The sequence below is a fragment of the Macrobrachium nipponense genome, chromosome 12 (assembly GCF_015104395.2).
Source record: "Macrobrachium nipponense isolate FS-2020 chromosome 12, ASM1510439v2, whole genome shotgun sequence".
NCBI lineage: Eukaryota > Metazoa > Arthropoda > Malacostraca > Decapoda > Palaemonidae > Macrobrachium > Macrobrachium nipponense.
In genome coordinates, this window is record NC_087205.1 from 91,281,580 (window position 1) to 91,302,959 (window position 21,380).

Consider the following 21,380-nt stretch of genomic DNA (forward strand, 5'->3'; position numbering starts at 1 on the left):
TCCCCTCTCCAGGAGCCTGACACTTCCTTCCCCCTAGTGTTGCTCCCCATCCTGTGATGGAAGCGTCTGAAAACAACACTAGGTCGGGGCTCAAAAGACTTAGGGACACGCCCTCTTGAAGCTTCTGAGGGTCAACCACCATCTTAGGTGGTTCTTGATAGGAATCGATATTCTCAATACTGCATTGAGATCGTCTTTGGCCTTCCACTCGTCTGCCAAGAAGAATTGGAGAGGCCTGATGTTTGCAGTCTTCCCAAGGAAACAAACCTTTCCAGCGAGGAAATGGTCCCCAGCAGACTCATCCATTCCCTCGCCGAGCAAGTCTCTTTTTTCCTTAGAAAGGCCTGAGATCTTTCTAAGCCTAGCCGCTGACGTTCTGGGACGGAAACGCTCGAAAAGCCACTGAATCCATCTGAATCCCCAGATACCACGATGGACTGTTGTTGGGGTCAGTATGCGACTTTTCGAGGTTGACCAGAAAGTCCCCAGGGAACCTGCGCTAAGGCTAAAGTGAACTGCAAAGTCCTTCAGACACTTCTCTCTCGACGACGCTCTTGATCAGCCAGTCGTCGAGGTATAGGGAAACTCTTATTCCCGAAGAGTGTAGCCACCTCGCTACGTTCTTCATCACCACTGTGAACACCATCGGAGCCGTGGACAGTCCGAAGCACATAGCTCTGAACTGCCATACTTTGTTGTTCAAGACAAATCTTAGATACTTTCTTGAAAGAGGGTGATCGGGATGTGGAAGTAAGCGTCCTGCAAGTCTAAGGATACCATCCAGTCGCCCGGTCTCAACGCTCCCAGAACAGAATGAGCGTCTCCATCGTGAATTTGATCTTTTCCACGAAAAGATTGAGCCTGCTCACATCTAGAACTGGACGCCAACCTGAACGACTGCTTTGGTACCAGGAAGATTCTGTTGTAAAAACCTGGAGACTGCAGGTCCGCGACTTGTTCCACCGCTCTTTTGTCGATCATCTGTTGAAGAAGATCGAACAAGACTTTCTTCTTTTCTCCTTGATAGGATGGAGAAAGGTCTCTGGGAGTCGTAGAAAGAGGAGGAAGGTCCAAAAAGGGGATCTTGTACCCCTGCTCCACGATCTTGAGGGACCAAGAGTCCGTGTCTCTCTCTCTCCACGCTCCCGCAAAATACTTCAGTCTGGCTCCGACTGGTGTCTGAAGGACATGCTTTTCACTTGGAAGGCTTTGGCTTAAAGGAAGCTCTTCCTCGTGAAAACCCTCTCCCTCGAGGAGCTGCTCTCGAGGGGGGAGCCCCACGAAAGGGCTTAACTTTCTTCGGCGGACGAACTGCAGCCGAAGAGGTTGAAGGTACGGCTGACCGTCTAGTAGACTGGGCCAAAAGGTCCTGAGTAGCCTTCTCTTGTAAGCTGTTCGTCAGGTCCTTAACCAAAGTCTGGGGGAAGAGATGGTTCGAAAGAGGCGAAAACAACAAATCCGCTTTCTGGGCTGGCGTCACCGAACGAGCTGTGAAGTTGCACAGCAAAGCTCTCTTTTTTAATAAAGCTGTTCCAAAGTGAGATACGAGCTCCTCCGAACCATCCCTGACGGCTTTGTCCATACATTGGCTAACACGTTGGACAGCTCCCCCAGACTAAGAGATTCTGGGCTTCTCGCTTGCATATCCAGAACTCCCAAACACCCGTCAAGGAAGTTGAAGACTTCCAGCGTCCATGGAGGCCAGACCCTTGCAAATGATGGTCAGTCTCCGACGCGGTCCAAGTTACCTTGGCAGAGGGTAAAAGCGACCTCCTCTGCAAATCCACAAGGCTGGAGAAATCTCCCTGAGCAAAGAAAAAGGGATACGAATTCCCACTTCATCTTTGGTTGGTTCTATACCAAATGCCCCTTTTCCACTAAGTCTAGTGGGAGGCAATGCGAAGGTCGTCTTTACCTTGCTCTCTCCTTCGTATCAATCCAGTCCTGGAGCTTTTTGAAAGCACGTTTTGTTGATAGAGAATTTTTTCATCTCTACAAACTCCGGGGTTTTCCCAGTTTTAGATGAGGAAAACTGCGAAGGAGGAGACTTGGGAGCTGCGGGCTGAAATTTATCTTCAAACAAAGACCGCAAGAGTCGTACGAGGACCTTATAGTCCGAGATAGAAGGGGCTGTAGAAGGTTCCTCTTCAGCCGATTCGGCAGAATTACTTAGGCTCTCCTTCTCTCAAACGGAAGAGGAGACCGTCTGTCAGGAGAAGGCGTCCTAATGGCGGTCTTGGCTTTATCAAAGGACCCCTATCCTTGATAGATGCAGCCTTAATACGGCTGTCTTCTTTATGACGCTTACTGCTCGTTGACTGTAGAGCGTCCTGAGGAGGACGAGCGTCCTCAGCGCCTTCCGCAGCAGTCTCACCTGCTCGAGAAGCGTCCTTACATTTCTTCGCTGGTATAAAACGTGTGCCTGTGTACGTAAACTAGCGTCTGGGGAAAGACTTCTTGATCAGAATCCCCAAAAACGTCTTGAAAGGAGGTCTGAACGTCCTGGCGAGCTTCCTGCCAAGCGTCCTGTCTAGCGTCCTGGTGAGCGTCCTGCCGAACTCGTCTAGCGAGTCTAGCCTGGCGAGCGTCCTGACGAACGTATTGCCTAGCTTCCTGCCAAGCGGTCCTGGACGAACTCTGCTTTAGCGTCTTGCCAAGCGTCTGACGAGAGTCTTGACAAGCGTCCTGACGAGCGTCTTGCCCAACGTCCTGCCGAACGTCCTCGTACAGAGCGTCCTCCTCAAAAGCGTCCTGACGTAACGTCCTTCTAGCGGACGGACGAGATCGGCGAATCGCCGAAGGAGAAGCGATCGGCGAACGAGACGAAGTAGGAGAAGGCGAAGGAGACTGCTTAGTCCTGTTCTTGACAGGCAGTCTAAGGTCCTTCCTTCGCTTAGGCTCGACTGCTGCTGGGCGAGTCCTCTGAGCCATAAGCGAGGATAGCTGGTCCTGTTAAGGGACAAAGAATGTTTCTTCGTCGGGGAAGAATGAGCAGAGGAAGCAGGACTGATCCTGTGAGAAGACGAGGGGCGAGGGGACGCATCCTTCCTTGCTCACAGGTACAGCTACCTGTTTCTCAGGTATACGCGCCTGTGCACGCAAACCTAGCGTCCTCATCGGAGGAAATCCTACCTCTCTTCTGAGGCGGAAAGACATCATAAGCGCCTTCCGACGAAAGCGGCGAAAGAGGACGTGAAGCGTCCTCCGCAAAGAAACGTCCTCTTTAACGGACGAGAGTCTCTCCGAGCGCTCCACCCCTTGCGCGGGAGGACGCTTCGGAGGACGAGAAGCACTCTTTCAGGACGCGTGCTCGTGCACGTCCTTGGCAGCCTGGGTCTTTGCTACATGGTCTGCCGAAGGGACGCCAGATCGGTGGAAGCCCCCCGTAACCCTCTTGCGGCTTTCGACATACCTCCTCCCTGGGGTCTTGGGAGTCTGATAGAGGTTCTAGGCCTAGAGGCATTATGGGGCCGATCTGACGCCCCCTCCACAACACTGGGGGCACGATCACACACTTGCACCGAGCCAGTTTCTAAGGCTTTCACCTTGGTCTCCAGAGTGCGAAGAGACTCCAAAATCATAGAGAGAGCATTCGCTTCTCCCGACACAGAATCAGAGCCCGAAGGCAACACAGGTTTAGGGGTTGTAAACACTACAGGTGTTAGTGCAGGAGAGATGTTAGTTCTTACCTTTGAAGAACCACTCCTTGAGGAAGACCTCCTGATCCTATCGCGCTCCAATTTAAGGCGATAGGACTCATATACTCTCCATTCATCATCAGTCAATTTCTCACATTCATTGCACGATGATCAATCAAACAATTAAGCCCCATACAACTCATACATACTGTGTGGGGGTCTACCGATGCTTTCGGTAGCTCACCTTACAATCAGCCCTCACACACACTCTGAAAAACTCACAACACTTCCAGAATCCAGACATATCTTATAGAGAAAAGTCAATCCAAAATCAAAAATCAAAAACGGTCCACTATCGCGCATGCCAATTCAACAATCCAATTCAATACCAAAAAAAATCATCAGATACTTAAAAGCGAGTCAATTTCCAAAAAATCCTGAGCAGAGGTCTGTAAACAGATGTTACCGACCGGCGACAGAAAAAAATATGAATAGAAAATGGGAATGGTTCCTGATATCTGCCTCCCCGCGAGAATGGGTACTACCACCTGGCCGCCCACTGCGTGTGCCGCGAGTTTGAAATTTCTGTCGGACGTCAGAAAATACAGCTATATATATATCTGTCAGGTAGTGGCATGAACAACTCAGAAAGCACAGAAATATCGAAAAGGAAATCGCCAAAAGGAGAAGAGGACAACAGACGGGTTCTCTGAATCTCCGATACAGAGGAGGGTAACTGCGACAAATACAGGTTACGCCTTAGAGAAACAAGAAAGGCCTGCATTGAAGCAGCAAGCTCGTTCTGATGTACAGAAGCGATTGAAATGGATGAGCAGAATTTCTCAAAAAGAGGAGCATCAGGAGGAACAAAACCCGGAGTCCTTGATATACATTAAAAGCCCTCCGAGGACCCACATATTGAAGGATTGAGCTTCTTGTAAGGAGCTCATAACAGCCTCCATAGCAATAAAATCTTCAATTGAGATAGAGACCGAAGCCTTAGAAGGCAAGGGTTGACTTGAAAGTCGGACAAAATCAGGATTTGGCTTGGGGGGTCGAGAGAATGAAGAATCATCCGCCACCTGGTAAACTCCTCTCCGGTGTCCCGTTAGAACAGAAGAAGGAGCTTCCTCTTCCCTTCCCCTATCACCCTTCGAAAGTGTTTAGCGGCAACGTCCGCCCTCACTCTCGCGAACCTCTGGGCAAAGGGAAAACGTAAAAATTCCCGTGACGGGAAGGACCGTCAAGAAAAATCCCTTCGTAATACAACGAGGCGGAGGCTGCTTCTGCTCTTTAGGCCTCGCCTGAGGAAGAAAACTCAAAATTAAATCAAAAAGTTTCTTGAATTCTACATCATGACATCCATTCGAGGAAACATCAATATCACACGAATCCGCTCATCATCATCATCATCGTCAGATCCTAACTTAGAAACTTCCTCTGAAGTAAAATCCTGACGACTAGCTATCTTAGGTCTGACACTAATATCCCTCCCCCCTCTCCTAAATAAGCGCCCTTTGGCACTGTTACGGACTAACAGGGGACACGTTGGGTAAAGATTCGTTAGGCACCTGCCCGGACCGGATCCCCCCTAGGCCTTTGCCACGACGGGGTTCACAAGCCGGGGTATCTGTCGCACCGTTACCATGGTGCTGTCGACAGGTACCTGACGAGGAGCTGAAAATGAATCTAAAAGTGTGTTAGACATTCTAGTAAAGGCTTCTTGAAATTCTCTGACAGATTGTTAAACTTAGCAGAAATATCTCTATCTAGACTAAGCTGTAATTTCTTAAAATTCTGTTTCCAGGTAGTTTCCATTGCCAAAATCTTCGAATCTACATCAGAAATAACTTCACTAATTACTGGTTGTACAGGGGGCAAAGCATCAATTAATTCGGAATCGGAGTCGTACGATACCGAAACCGAAGAGCCAGAATCATGAGCGCCCAAGTCAAAGAATTCCGTTAGATACAGTTCTAGCAATCGATTTCTTTTTCTCCTTAACCGATCTTTTACGCTGCAAGATTGTTTGGTGTTTCATATAAGCAGTCATATCCTCGTTAGACCAGGGCTTACATACGTCACAACGAGAAGTCAAGTCACAAACCTGTCCACGACAAGAGCTACAAATGTCATGGGGTTCATACTCCCTGCTACTCATCCTTGTCCCACAAACCGGGCAGTTCTGATGTTCTGGCAGAAGGAAGCATTCGTAATTTCTTGGTAATCCATTGTAGAATTGGACAGGTCAGTAGTTCCGGGTCGCGCAAAAGTTCGTAATTTGAGATAAGAACCACAACAGAAATCAAAGTTAATTCACTATTTCGTGATGTAATGCGTGAGTGGTAATTCATATAAAGTCTCATTTAACAAATAATGAAAGCTTTAAAGGCACAAAAATGTTTAAGGAAATTTATAAAGAGCGGCCGTGATGTAAACAACACGGGCGCTCGTTAACAACTGATTTGAGGGAAGGTTTTCGTATCTGTCAACGACAGTGTTGCCAACTGGCGGACAGAATAGGGAGTAAACAGGGTTGCCAATGTGGTAAATTTTGGTGCGGTTTTTGGGGGATTTAGGGCTAGATAAATTATATTAAGGGTATGTTTTTATTTAATATTTAATGACTGGGTAAACCGAAAAGAGACTGATTGAAGTTTGAACAAAATTTCCTTCACTGATGTTTCATAAAATACAAGACATATGAAGTTGGTTTGAAGTATGTACATTCAAATAAAACAATTAACTGTGTTGACCTAAAATCCCTGCATACAAAAACATGGTCACATGGGTTGTTCATCAATTATTTTTGGATTCAATGAGTATGGACAATTTGAAGACAAAATAAATTACAATATTTAAACCTAGTGTTCCTTTTTTAAAGGCCACATCTCAACAATGATCCACCACCTACAGTGCAGTGTAATGTAATATTTTGCCGCTCGTGTATTTTCTGTGCTTTCACGAACCTCCACCCATCGCCAACCCAAAAAAGCTCAGATGACACTATCACAGACTGCTCCCTGGTGCAGTGTGAGAGACATGTCCAACTCATCTGAATATCCCCTTTGTTGTTATCTCATCTACATATGGAACCACACTATACTGTAAAAGCAGTTTTCCCTAAACAATTGTATACTGTACTAATCTCTCCCTTCTCAAAATGGGATTACAGTTGGGGCCCCCACCCCCATATTCGCCAACTCTCTGGACCATATCTACCCATTTTTTTTATTTGTGGGAAATGCCACCTATTCACAGTATTTTTTCTAGAGAAATATCCAGAAATTCCTGTTTTTTAATCAATTTCATCATAAAAATACAACATTTTGTGGATCACAAATTATTTTAAAAATCCGGCACAAAAAATTATGAGTTTTTTTTTTTTTTTTTGTTTCACCTACCAAAATAGGCCATTTTCAGCATTTTTATATGGGTTCCAAATATTTGCATGGGGGGGGTATGGTACACATTCCCCAACTGCACATAAAACCCAACAAACTATTAATCCTGTCAAACTATTTCAATAATAATAAACTTTTAAAAAGGAAATATTGTTAATCAGTAATACGTACTGGTGATTGCGCATGTTGTTCTTATAAAATACTTGACAACAAGTGAGTTACGTAACCAAATGACTGAAGTGCATCAACTACAAAGTTTATACACATTGTCAATTACTTGACCCTTGCAAAAAAAATAAGCCTTTCCTTTATTTGCATTATTACATTTAAGTCAAGGATCTAAATTAGTTTTACAAAAATTTGGTTTGAAAATTCCTGAAAAGTCATATAGATAAGCATAAATATTAATGGACTGCATTATTCCTTTTGGATAACTACTGAGTTTAATTTTACAATGCTTCTGAATATGGCTACATGATTTGTAAATTCATATAGTTCATGTTCCATGAGTGATGCAGCAGTTCCAAGGAGATCCCACTAAAATACAGAAAAATATGTATGGTATATTTAAGTCTGAACTAACCTTTGAATTTCATCATCTGTGTCTTCACTGTCGCTGTAGGCCTCATTACTTTCTTTATCATACTTAGATTCTGTAAAGAAAACTGAATATAAGCATGATATACATGAAAGCCACAATAAAAAAATTAGCAGATCACAACTGCCCAGTCTCAAGTTGCATTACAGCTACCTTGAAATTGGAAAGACCTTTGTAAAAGCATCTATGATAACAATGATGAAAGTATCATATTTCCAATGACCCAGAAACACAAATACCTTCAACATCCGAGTCTACTGTTTTAGAAGTCTTTGCTTTCTCTTCCTTAGGGAGAAGTTCCTCGGCCCAAATTTCTTCTTCACTCTCTCTGGCATTATCTTGCTTGGGAAGTGCATACCTAAAGGAGATTTTAGGAGTTAAAACTCTGCAAATACTACTGTAAGTACTGCTATGATATTATTCACTAAATGATACTATCAAGACTTCTACATTAACACACGAGCTGCATTGTGGAAGATCTTGTAAATGAATAAATATCTCCACAAAATCATGGTTAGAAATACCTTCTCCAAGGATAACGAATCTTGTTTTTATGGCAATCCGATATCCACTTTGCTGTGACTATTTTACCCTTGCCTTTCACTTGCTGATATTTGGGAGTGTTAGCAAAGGCACATCTGGAAAATGAGAACAAAATTGAACTTTATTTCTAACTATTTCCTAAGTAATACAGATACTCAAATAATGATTACCATTTTTTTAAAAATATGCAAGCATTCATATGGAATGAACCAAAGGACCATCAACTTGCATGTAATGACATGATGTAAAGTGTGAAAAAAATTATAAATCACCAAACAATATACATTATATACAGCTGTTCTTTGAATTTCATGAGACAACTTCACTAAAACATGATTCAGAAATTCAAAAATAATGGCTGTGATAACATAAGTGGTTGAAAAGAAAATCAATTACTGTACAAAATGCCAATAGTATAAACTAAATACATACCGTACATGAAATAAATACTTGTTTATAAATGAAATAAATAATTCATATATACAGACTGTAAAACAAGAATTACCTACAACTGTTTCTTTTGTGAATCAAACCACATCCTAAACTACTTAGGAGTAAGATATCTCTTCACTAAATAAGAAAAACTCTAAATTATGCATTCTCAGACAGCAAAGAAGTCCCATACTCACATAAGATGAGTGCAAGATGGCTCCCAGTCAGGTTTATACCTTGCTCCCATTTCCAGCATCATATCTCGAATCTGTGATCGCAGAGGATTCTGATACCCACTTAGAACAAAGGTGACACCTTTCAACAAGGAGGTAAAAGGAGCTGTTTTTCTCTTGGATGACGAGCCTGAAGAAGCTGATGATGACGATGGTGATGCTGTCCGCTTATTTTCATGAGATGATGTTCTCTTTAAGTCTCTGGAGTCATTCTTCCTCTTGTTGCTTTCTGAGGATGAATTTCGATCACTACCTCCTTCTTTTTTTGGTTTTTCCTTCTCCTTGTCAACTCTACTTTCTGTATCTTTGCTTCGTTTATCACGTTCTCTATGTTTGTCAGAATCTCTGTCTCTTTCTTTTCTTTTTTCTTTGCCTCTCTCTTCGTGAGCATCAGATGATGACTGCGTGGAAGGCTGCAGTGGTTTTGGCCGTTCTGGTGCTGTTAAGAATAAAAATGCTTCTGAAAGCTACACAACATTTTACACCAAGTTTAATAGTACTCCCATGCAATACCCATGGGAACAGTCAGAATTTCACTGGGGAAAGGCAAAACATGAGAATTACATAAGATAAATATTCAAGATGTAAATGTACACAACCAAGTGGAGACAACTCAACACTTTTAAGGGAATATCCGATGAAAAACCTTTAATGATGATAGATTATCTATTAGGCTTTTTTATCGCTGGTAAGAGCAATGAGGCAATACAGATAATAACCAGGATAGGCCTGCAATGGCCAACAATATAAATTGTAAACATTTTGTGTACCCCAGAGATATAATACAAACCTCTTATTCATCTTGTACCAATAAGCACACACTCAATAATGAATAACTCTTTAGTCACTTATAAAAGTTAACAATTCCAACTGGTTAAAATTCTTGGCTCACAAGGGTGACTGCATAACTCCTTAAATTGACAGTGTTGACTAGTGCTGAAATTGACTTCCTCTCGGGAGAAGTTTCAATGTCAATAATTACCAATTTTGTATTCTGTTCCATTACCTATGTACAATAGACATCTCATATTCGTGGGGGATGGGTACCACACACCCACATGAATACTTAAAACCTCTCTAAAATGCTTAGAAAACTGCCTAATTTGATGGTTAAAACACAAAAACAAAAATACTGTCTAAAAATAAAAATACTTATACCTGAGTAATTTTTTTAATAGTTTTATCACAAAAAGAGCATTCAGTGCTGAAAGGGAAATGGAGAGTAAAGAAGTTTATATAGCTGTAACAGGATGAAAACCTCACAGTTGCACTATGAAACAATTGTTAAGAGGATGGAAAGTAAGATGGAAGAAAGATAACATTAACAGAGGAACAGTAAAAGGAGTGAAAGGGGTTGCAGCTGGGGGCAGAAGGGATGCTGCAAAGAATCTTAAGTGCACCATGTGGGGTGCATTGATGGCGCTAACAACCTATGGAGTTTTGCGTACTTTTTTTGGATGTAACTGAATACATCCCTGTAACCCTAATCTTCTGTCTGATAAACAGAAGACAAGTGTCTGGAACATGTGAAGACCACACATACTATGTGTATGCCATATTTAAAAGATGGGTTTGTGGTGAAAGGAACTAACCTGGAGATGCATTTTTCTTCAACTGATAGAATCCAACATCTGGAGCATTAAACGGTTTAGTTTTCTTTGAATCTGGAGTTGAAGCTGAAGACACAGCTGAAGCAGAAGCTGCACGAATGGCTGCTGCACCTAGAGATTCAAGAGCCACAGCAATGAATTCTTATCAGTGCTTAAAATTTGCATAAGGTGACATTATCATTTGTTTTTTACTCTTACTGATTACACACAATTTATATATATATTTTACAATTCCTCTTTGTCCAATTCATATGCTTTTAGATTCTCTCCCATTATTAGATGTAGGGGGTATATGAAAAAAGATGCAGTTTACATAAAAACAATTGTAAAAATGCATAAAACATGAAAAAATGGTGCTCCATATACTATAGTATGTGTATGCCAAAGACAGGCTCAGTAAATCAATATATGTTAAGGGTTAAGGAAAAGTCTAATATCTGCTCTTAACTAAATTTTGCTGTTGTCTGTAACTATCAGTGTTGTTAAGATTAATGTACTATTACTTATAAAAAAAACTTTGAAATAATGAGGTTCTTGAAAACACTAGAATGTAATATGTAGTATAATATTATCACTGTTACATAAGCAAGAAGCCCAATTTCACAGGTATGGAGAACTCATAAACATACCTGTAAGTGGGGAGGATGTTTCTTTCTCCTTCCTTCGAGCAAAAATAGACCCAACTGATATTGGATCTTCCTCTTCCTCATCTTTCAGGGTGAAACTACCAAGTTTGGTGACTTTAGGGGTGGAGTCACCCGAGCCCTAAAATGATATTGTTATGATACAATAAAGTTTCATACATACTTACCTGGCAGATATATACATAGCTATCGACTCCGTCGTCCCCGACATAAATTCAAATTTCGCGGCACTCGCTACAGGTAGGTCAGGTGATCTACCGCCCTGCTCTGGGTGGCAGGACTAGGAACCATTCCCGTTTCCTAATCAGATTCTCTCTTCCACCTGTCTCCTGCGGGGAGGCTGGGTGGGTCTTCAATCGTATATATCTGCCAGGTAAGTATGTATGAAACTTTATTGTATCATAACAATATCATTTTCATACATTCAACTTACCTGTCAGATATAAACATAGCTGATTGACACCCTTTGGTGGAGGGCAAGAGACAGCTAACTTACTGACTAGACAGGTAAACAACATATGTTGTAGGTATTAATAGACCTTGGTTCCTACCTTTATTAGGTGGAAGACTTCGTGGCTACTGCCCAGGAGTCTGCTTCACCTCAAGAGCCTTAGCGAGATAGTGATCTGCGGCCAAGAGTTCTTATGGGTCTGTCGATGGGGTCTCATCCACTTACTCGGCAGAGCCTAACTGGCATTTGTCAATGGGTGCTAATCCGCTTATATGACAACACGCCTTCTTTAAGGAGCACACAACCGATCCCGATCACCCGATCCTAACCCGTGTTAGTTCTAAGATTGCCAAGAGTCATCCCCAAATTCTTAGCAAACAACCAAAAACTCAATAATCATACATACAAAATTCAAAAAAAAAATTTTGTACCCCTCTAAAAGTCAGTTGTCACTCGATCTCCTAATAAGAAGAGAAGTGAAGGCCGCCAGTGCGGCATCTGACACTCCCAATGCACAGGAAATACAAGAAACACATCCGACAAGAGGGTTATTTACATATATTTAAGGATCGGTGCTCTCTCCTTTACCCAGAACCGTCTGTGCTGACACAAACGGACCTAGAGAAAAAATTTCTCATACGTAACTCGCACATCTTTTAAGTAATGAGATGCAAATACTGAGTTGCATCTCCAAAAGGTTGCATCCAGAATATTTTTAAGTGACATATTTCTTTGGAATGCAATAGACGTCGCGAGCCCTTACCTCATGAGCCTTACTCTTAATAGATTAAAGAGTCCTCTGAGGCCATTCTTATGAGCCTCAGTAATGACACTTCTAACAAAGAAGGCCAAAGCATTTTTAGACATAGGTCTCTTGGGGTCCTTCACCGAGCACCATAGACCATGTTGTGAACCTCCCAACTGCTTCTTTCTGTCCAGATAGAATTTCAATGCTCTAACTGGACAAAGTGATCTTTCTATTTCTCTGCCCACTAGGCTAGTAAGTCCTTTTACCTCGAAGCTCCTAGGCCAGGGATTCGAAGGGTTTTCATTTTTGGCAAGAAAAAGAGTCTGGAATGAACAAATTGCAGAATCTTTTTTGAAACCACTCGTGATTGCAAGGGCGTGCTACTCGCTGAACCTTTTAGCCCGTGGCAAGAGATAGCAGGAAAGAAATATACACTTTCTAGTGATATCCCGGAATGAAGTCGTATGAGGTGGTTCGAACCTCTCGGAGGACAGAAATTTCAAGACCACATCCAAGTTCCAGCTTGGAACCTTAGGTTCTACTGACTTCGATGTTTCAAAGGAGCGAATGAGGTCATGCAAATCTTTATCATTCGTCAAATCTAATCCCCTGTTTCTGAAGACTGCTGAAAGCATACTTCTGTACCCCTTAATAGTTGGTACAGAGAGATGCGACTTTTCCCTCAGGAAAAGAAGGAAATCCGCAATTTCGGCTACAGAGGTATTGGAAGAGGACAGCTTCTTCGACCTGCACCAGTTTCTGAAAATTTCCTACTTCGATTGGTACACTCGCCTAGTAGATGTTCTGCGGGCTCTAGCAATTGCACTTGCCACTTTGCGAGAAAACCCTCTCGCTCTGACAAGTCTTTCGATAGTTGAAAGGCAGTCAGAGCAAGAGCGGGTAGATTTTGATGGTACCTCTCGAAGTGGGGTTGTTTGAGCAGATCTATCCTGTTTGGAAGAGATCTGGGGAAGTCCACTGTCCACTCCATCACCTCTGTGAACCAAATTCGGGATGGTCAATATGGGGCTATCAGAGTCATCTTGGTTCCCTTCGAGGCCACAAACTTTCTGACTACTTCCCCCAGTATCTTGAATGGGGGAAAAGCGTACACATCTAGCCCTGACCAGTCCAGGAGAAGGGCGTCTATTGCATAAGCCCTGGGATCTTCCACTAGGGCGCAAAATGTATCTATCCTTTTGGAGAGAAACGTGGCGAATAGATCTACCTGAGGTTTTTCCCCCACAAAAGGATACCCAAAAGGCCTCTGAACCGACTTCCGAGTGGAGGGTCCATTCTGTAGGAAGGACCTGGAACCTCCTGCTCAGTCTGTCCGCTCTCACGTTCCTCTCCCCTTGGACGAATCTTGTTAGGAGAACCATGTTCCTTTGATTCGCCCAAATCAGCAATCTCTTGCTAGTTCGTATAGGGCGAGAGAGTGAGTTCCTCCTTGTTTTTTGACATAAGCCAGAGCGGTTGTATTGTCGGAGTTTATCTGTATTACTTTGCCTCTGACTATGTGCTCGAAGCTCTTTAGCGCGAGGTGAATTGTAAATAGCTCCTTGCAATTTATGTGCCATGACACCTGCTCTTCCGACCAGGTGCCTGACACTTCTTTGGACCCTAAGGTCGCACCCCAACCTGTCTCCGACGCGTCTGAGAACAATGTCAGGTTTGGGTTCTGTACTTCCATAGATACTCCTTTGTTTTCTTCTAAGGGGGTCAACCACCACCTTAATTGATCTTTTATTTCCGATGAGATTGGAAACGTGTTCGAGAGCTGTCCTGTCTTCCAACTCCAACTGCTTCTCAGGAAGAACTGAAGCGGACGGAGATGTAGTCTTCCTAGAGGAAAGAACTGTTTGAGCGAGGAAAGGGTCCCCAGAAGGCTCAACCATTCTCTCGCTGAAGTACTCTCTTTCTCTAAGAAGCTCAATAAATGTTTTTTTCTGGCACAGCCTTTTCCTTATTCTCTCTTGAGACGGAAATACTCGAAAACCCCGAGAATCCATCTGAATCCCCAGATAGACTACGTTCTGGCTGGGGACCATCTGAGATTTCTCGAGGTTCACGATTAATCCTAATCTCTTCGTCAATTCCAGGATTGTTGACAGATCCTCCAAACACTGCTTTCGAGACCTGGCCCTGATGAGCCAGTCGTCCAGGTATAGGGAGACGTTTATCCCTTTCATGTGTAGATGTTTTGACACATTTTTCATCAAATCTGTAAAGACTTGGGGAGCCGTAGATAGGCTGAAACACAGGGCCCTGAACTGATAGATCCTTCCCTCGAACATGAAACGAAGGAATTTCCTCGACGAATGGTGAATGGGGACGTGGAAATATGCGTCTTGAAGATCTAGGGACGCCATCCAATCTCCTTGACGGAGAGCTGCAAGTACTGAGGCAGACGTTTCCATGCTGAACTTCTGTTGTTCTACGAATTTGTTCAGCGAGCTTACATCCAGTACTGGTCTCCATCCCCCCGAGGCTTTCACTACAAGAAACAAGCGATTGTAAAACCCCGGGGAGCTGTGATCCAGTACCAGTTCTATTGCTCTTTTGTCCCACATCTGTTCCACCATCTGACGAAGAGTATCCATCAGAACAGGGTCCCTGTATCTGGCGGACAGTTCCCTCGGTGATGTTGTCAAGGGGGGCCTGTCCTTGAATGGGATATAATAACCCTTTCTGATTATTGACATCGACCAAGGATCGGATCCTATGTCTTCCCATGCTCCCGCAAAGAACTGTAACCTGGCTCCTACAGGTGTCTGGAGGAAAGATTTCTCATTTTCCCTTCTTAAAGGGACGGAAGGAAGATCTTCCCCTTCTCTCCGTTGTCTTCCTTCTGGCGATGGATCTAGCCTGAGGGCCTCCTCGAAAGGGCTGCTGTTGCTGAGCTGGCCTAGTAGCTTTCTTTTCCTCACTGGCCACAGGTCTATTCTTCCTTGAGGATTGTCTTAGAAGATCTTGAGTGGCCTTCTCAGTTAGTGAATGAGCAATGTCTCTCACCAACTGAGAAGGAAATAAATGTTCTGAGAGAGGCGCAAACAATAAAGCGGATCTCTGCGAAGGAGAGACGGCCTTCGTGAGAAAAGCACTATGAACCGCCCTCTTCTTTAGTATTCCCGCACCAAAGAGGGAGCATACTTACGCCGATCCATCTTGAACCGCCTTATCAATGCATGCAAGGATGCTATGTAAGGTTTCGGGGTTTTAGTTGTTCCTTTTCATGGGACTTCTTAGCAATAACCCCAAGGGACCAATCCAGGAAGTTAAATACTTCTAAAGTGTGGAAAAGTCCCTTGAGGAGATGGTCCATTTCCGAAAGACCCCATGTTGCCTTAGCTGAATTTAAGGCGTGTCTCCTCGAGGAGTCTACGAGACTCGAGAAGTCTGACTCAGCCGAAACGGGCAGAAACAATCCCATATTCTCTCCCGTTTCGTACCATATGCCTCTCCTACCCGATAGTTTAGCGGGAGGCATTCAAAAGACTGTCCTTCCTAACTCCTTCTTTGTCTTGATCCAGGAGTCAGAGATTGTAGGGCCCTTTTCATAGATATGGCCGGCTTCATTTTCAGGAAAAAAAAAGAAATGAAGATTTGTGCGCTTTCGTGCTAGAAAAAAAAAAGAGCGCGCGGAGAGGAGGAGCGGCTGGAGTCAAGGCATCTCCATATTCTTTTAAGAGAGAGAAGAAAGAACTTTGTTTATAATTGGAAAGTCCTTCCTTGTTAGTGATTTCGTCCTCCGAGACGTCTTCTAAAATAGGCTCGGAAGGAGAAGGCTCTTCCTCTCTCATCTGTCTCCTCCTTTGATCTCTTCCTTTCCGAAGAAGAAGCACTTCTATTAGGAGAGGGACTAAGAGTAACTCGCTCTCTAACGCTATCATTAGGAGAGTCATGCATAACCGTTTTACTCCTTGTAGACTCCTGTCGGATATCAAGCTCTTCATAAGGAGAATGCGCCTGGCGTTTAGCAGGAGTATCTCGCTGAGAACACTCCTGGAGCCTGGTAGGAGTATCGTGTTTGGAATACTCCTGGCGCCTGGCAGGAGCAACACGCTTCGAATACTCCTGGCGTCTGGCAGGCGCATCGCGCTCCGAATACGCCTGGCGCCTGGTAGGAGTATTAAGTTCCGAATACTCCTGGCGTCTGGCAGGCGCATCGCGCTCCTAATACTCCTGGCGCCTGGTAGGAGTATTAAGTTCCGAATACTCCTGGCGCCTGGAAGGAGTATTAGTTAGAATACTCCTGCGCCGGGAGGAGTATTAAGGTTCAGAATACTCCTGGCGCCTGGGAGGAGTATCAGTTCAGAATACTCCTAGGCGCCATGGGAAGGTAGTTATCGAGATCAGAGTACTCCTGTCGCCTGGCAGGCGCATCTCTTTCCGAATACTCCTGAAGTTTTGGTAGGAGTATACACATGGAGGCACATTCCGTTTGACAAGTATATTGCGCCTATCAGGCGCTTTACTCCTATCAGGAGATCCCTCTTCTCCATTTGGATCTTGTTGCTTGGATGAAGTTCCAGTTCTTGAACGGTCTACAGGAAACTCAGGCTCTTTGCGCCTACTTGGCGCCTGGCTCCTGGTTGGCGCCAGACGCTTGGCAGGAGTTACTTCCTTTTCCACTTCTCTCCTGCCTAACGCACCGCTTCCCCCAGAGATGGTCGCCTGTGCGACACCTCCCCTGGAAGGTTCGTTGCGCCTGACAGGAGATCGGTATTTGGATCTCTTAATCAGAAGCCTATCATCCTTCTTACGAGTAGGCTCTTTAGAAAGTACTCCTACCAAAGACGCTAATTGCTCCTGTACATTCATCAAAATTCTCTTGGTCGAAGGCTCATTCGAATCAGGAGAGGGAGATCTGGAAGGCGCTTGAGGATCTCTTACAGTCCAAGGATCCAACTGCTTCCTAGCCTACTTTATTACCGAAGGCGCATCTTCTTCAGAGAAGCGCTCGGGGCTAGAATTGAGCTCAGGTTCTTTCCAATTCCGTTTCAGCGGACGTGAAAGCTTAGACTCCTTCCATCCTCTTCTCGGAGAAGGCGAACTAGATGACGAAAAGCACTCTCGTAGGACGCTTTTCCTATAGCTGTCCCTGGCAGTCTGAGATGTAATAGATTCTGCCGAAGGGACGCCTGATCGTTGGGGATTCTCCACGACCCCCGTACGGCTTTTGACTTTCCTTCTCCTCTGAGCCAGGGAGCTTGGAAGAGGTCTACACTGGGGACACTAAAATCACTTGAGAAACCACATTCACTTCTCTTACCTTCCAATGCTGCCATTTTTTCCTGCATTTTCTGAAGGGAAGCTCTGAGTTCCGCCATTTCTGAGGCAGAATCAGAGGGGTTAACAACTTGTGAACGGGCTGAAATAGAATGGGCATAATTATCAGAAGAAGAAGCTACTGAACTAGATAAAAGTTCACGAGATCTAGAAATTTTTTGGCTTTTGTAAGCCGCCTTCCTCTCTCTATCTTTCTGTAACTTCTTCAAGTAAGAAGTTAGATTCTTCCATTCTTGCGCACTCAGTTTCTCACACTCATTACACGTATTCTCAAATGAGCATTCAACCATTCTACAACCATTGCATGCAGTGTGAGGAACTACTGAAGCTTTCGGAATCCTCACCTTACAGCCTTCATTCACACACACTCTGAAACTAACACTAGAAACAGACATATTCACGAAAATCCAAAGACCAAGTCCAAAAAACAGTCCCACGATAGTGAATGCCAAACAACGATCCAAGTATGTCAACCAAAAAAAAATCAGTCGAAAGATGATCAAAATGCATTGTGAAAAAAGGAAATTCCCAGTCAAGGTAGGAAGTAACAAACAATGTTGATACCACCGGCGACAGAGAGAATCTGATTAGAAAACGGGAATGGTTCCTAGTCCTGCCACCCAGAGCAGGGCGGTAGATCACCTGACCTACCTGTAGCGAGTGCCGCGAAATTTGAATTTCTGTCGGGGACGACGGAGTCGATAGCTATGTATATATCTGACAGGTAAGTTGAATGTATGAAAAGCAAGATTATGAATAGCAAAAGTGTAACATTTTAAATACAGGCAAATATTGGAGTCAAGCACCTACCTCTGTGATCACATAAGTCCCACAGACTCAACAGTTTTCATCTAACTGACAGAAGAGATTACACCAAACTTCACTGGAAATATTGTAAAGAAAATAAAAGAAAAATCAAAAGCAATCACTCACCTCAGAAGAGGCTGTTACAGTTATAAATGATAATCCAAACTGCAGTGTCTTATTAAAGGGCTGGGTACATATGACCTTAACACGATCCCATTTCTGCTCGGTCGAATGTTTTTGTTTTATTCAGCTTATCTGGACCGAACATACGCACACGATTTGTATCTGAGCTATTTCTAGATTCTCCTGGTGTCATGAATGATGATGCAACCAGCAGGACCTGAGAAGAAACTTTAATGAGTTCTTAATCGCATGTTTATTTCATATCAACATTACACATACATAGCAACATTACACACAATCTTTGATATAAAACATAATTACACTGTGAATTCAACTTTATTTTTATTTCGTCATGGCCAATGAAAAATTGATGAGACTTGACAAATAAATGCCAAAACTTTATATAAAAAACAAGAAAAACTTTATAATGATTTTTTCACTGGAATAAAAAAAATAAATAAAATGAAATAAAAAGGGGAGGGGGGGATATCTATAATCAGTCTAAACTTGTCAAGTATCACTTCATCTCTTGAATTCCCAAAATAACTACTACATATTTAGAAAAGCCCCCAACATAATGTGTATACAGGGATATTGGTCGATTATGTTAAACCAATGGATAGTTACCTGATAATCTACACCTTCCCGTGCAACAAGAACTTCAACAAATGCAGATCCATTATTGCCAATATCAACAGAATGGATGGAACTTAATCGTTCTAATTTTAAAGTAACTGTTGCCTGCTTTCCACACGAATCTTGTGCGCATCTCCATTTTCGAAAAGTCTCAGCGCTCAACATATTGGTGGCAGGATGATTCTGTGAATAAAAGGAAATAGTAAAGTATTGGTCTGAAAAAACTACCTCAACTGATACAGAACTTCTATTATTGTACATACACCCTGCATCATTTTATCCTTATCACTGCAGGGTCCCTACACACATGCACATCATCTTCCACAACCTAGCTAACAGCTTTGAGAATCACTAAAAGTTGGTAAGGAAAGTTGGTTAAATTTTATACATTTTATATTTAATAAAAAATATTGTTATAGTACTACTACTGTATATCTTTATTACATACAGGACTACATATTAATGGTAAATTTTACATTCCAGAATCCCTTAATGATGTGGCCACACAAACATTGTCCAGTTACATAGTATGACAAATTCAAATTAAAAGTTAGGAATTCACTGTTTTTATCTTTTGTACTAGTACATCCTTTGATATAAATTACAGTAACAACTGTATTTGACATTTATTGTACTGTATGACAAAATGTACTACACATACATAATAATATTTTACTCTTGATACTCTATGTACTTCATTGCATACAGGACTTTGTGTAGTATATGCCATACTAATGGTGTATTTTTACATTCCAGAACCACCAGTTTTTGTATAAAAATAAACTCCAGATTGCAGGTAAAACATCAAGAAACAACATGCAGTACACCCAAAGGATTAAAAGTAAGGCTATCATAACTTTTTTTGCATTTTTAATATATTTTTCCAATGTCATTCTGGCTTACGACAATTTTCAGGTTATGATGCACCTCAAGAACAGAACCACCTAAAATTCACAATGATCAAATACAGTACACAAATGAATCTTCTTCTTCCCAGCTTTATCCCTATTTGGGGTCGCCGTTTTTAATGAGTCTCTTCCATCTACCTCTGTCCTGTGTCATTTCCTCCCATACTCCCTTCTCCCTCATATAATCTCTAATGCAATCTCTCCAACTGGTCTTAGGCTTCCTAAGGTAAAATAATTACAAAGTGAAGATTATAATCTACCCATTATAACAAGAAGTAAAAATATCTTTATTTTTTTCTTCTTACGTGAATTATGCTTATGCTCTCTCTTTCATCTACAACCTTTGCCTTACCTCATGACTGATAGATTATTATTTGTGCGGTTACTATAGTCTAAGATGTTACTTCATATCACCAAATTTCTAAACAATGTATTATTGCATGAAACAACCACAACTGATCAGAGGAAACTTAACATTTACCAAATTTAACATCTTGCAACTCACCAACCTATATTCTAAATTAATTTTTTACCAATTTACTTCTGCTAGCTTCAGATCAAGACGAATTGGTAAATTCTTACTTTGATACTACAACCACTCCCACGAGCACTGTGTTTAGTACCAGCCTCATTAAAATTAATGTTAAAACAACACAAAACTTGGTACAATCTGACCAGTAACTTCCAATAGACATAAGTATGATTACTGTATTAAGCATATTAAGGTGACTTTAGAGTGAAGAGCACAGGATTTGTCACTATCAATAAAGAATGACTTGAAAGCACACCATTTATCACCATCTATAAAGGATAAAGAAGTCAAAATGTTACTTACAGGAATGTATCCTAAACTTACCTACCATAACCTAAACTGAATGTATCGTTTTAAAAACTGGGGTAAACCCAAAGGCATACAGAACTACTGGAGCGCTGACCTGTATGTCACCATCCACATCAACTGGGTACTTAGGAAAAGTTACGTTTTACAGGAAATATTGGCTGATGGCAAATTGGCGTAATTTGGTTGGGTAAGTGACTTTTCAGGTAGATTTTGGAAGGCTAAACAACTTTTATTCTATACAGTATTTTATTTGGAGTCATATTTTAGGAGCTGTAGATGTCATATTTTAGGAGCTGTAGATTACACATCCGTCCACGGAAGTGTAATCTACCCCAATACTGAATTGGCCCAGGAGAAATTCCATTATTCACTCATTTCTCCATCGGAAATCTGCGGTTTCTAAGGGAGGATTCATATTCATAGATATGGCATAGAGATGTATCCCTTGCAAGTTAACAAGTTTTTTAGGCTA

At 42.5% G+C, this 21,380-nt stretch overlaps 1 protein-coding gene across 1 annotated transcript; it reads right to left on the reverse strand.

Moving 5' to 3' along the window:
• Positions 1-7,052: 7,052 nt before the first annotated feature.
• LOC135224648 (DNA repair protein XRCC1-like) lies at positions 7,053-19,342 on the reverse strand (the record flags this gene model as incomplete). The annotated part of the gene is given in 9 exon segments (XM_064263864.1): positions 7,053-7,695; positions 7,880-7,998; positions 8,165-8,278; positions 8,813-9,287; positions 10,441-10,569; positions 11,088-11,223; positions 18,527-18,637; positions 18,639-18,740; positions 19,151-19,342. Coding segments are annotated over 9 exon segments (1,464 nt in total), but the record flags the coding sequence as incomplete, so codon positions are not given.
• Between the last annotated feature and the right edge of the window lie 2,038 nt (positions 19,343-21,380).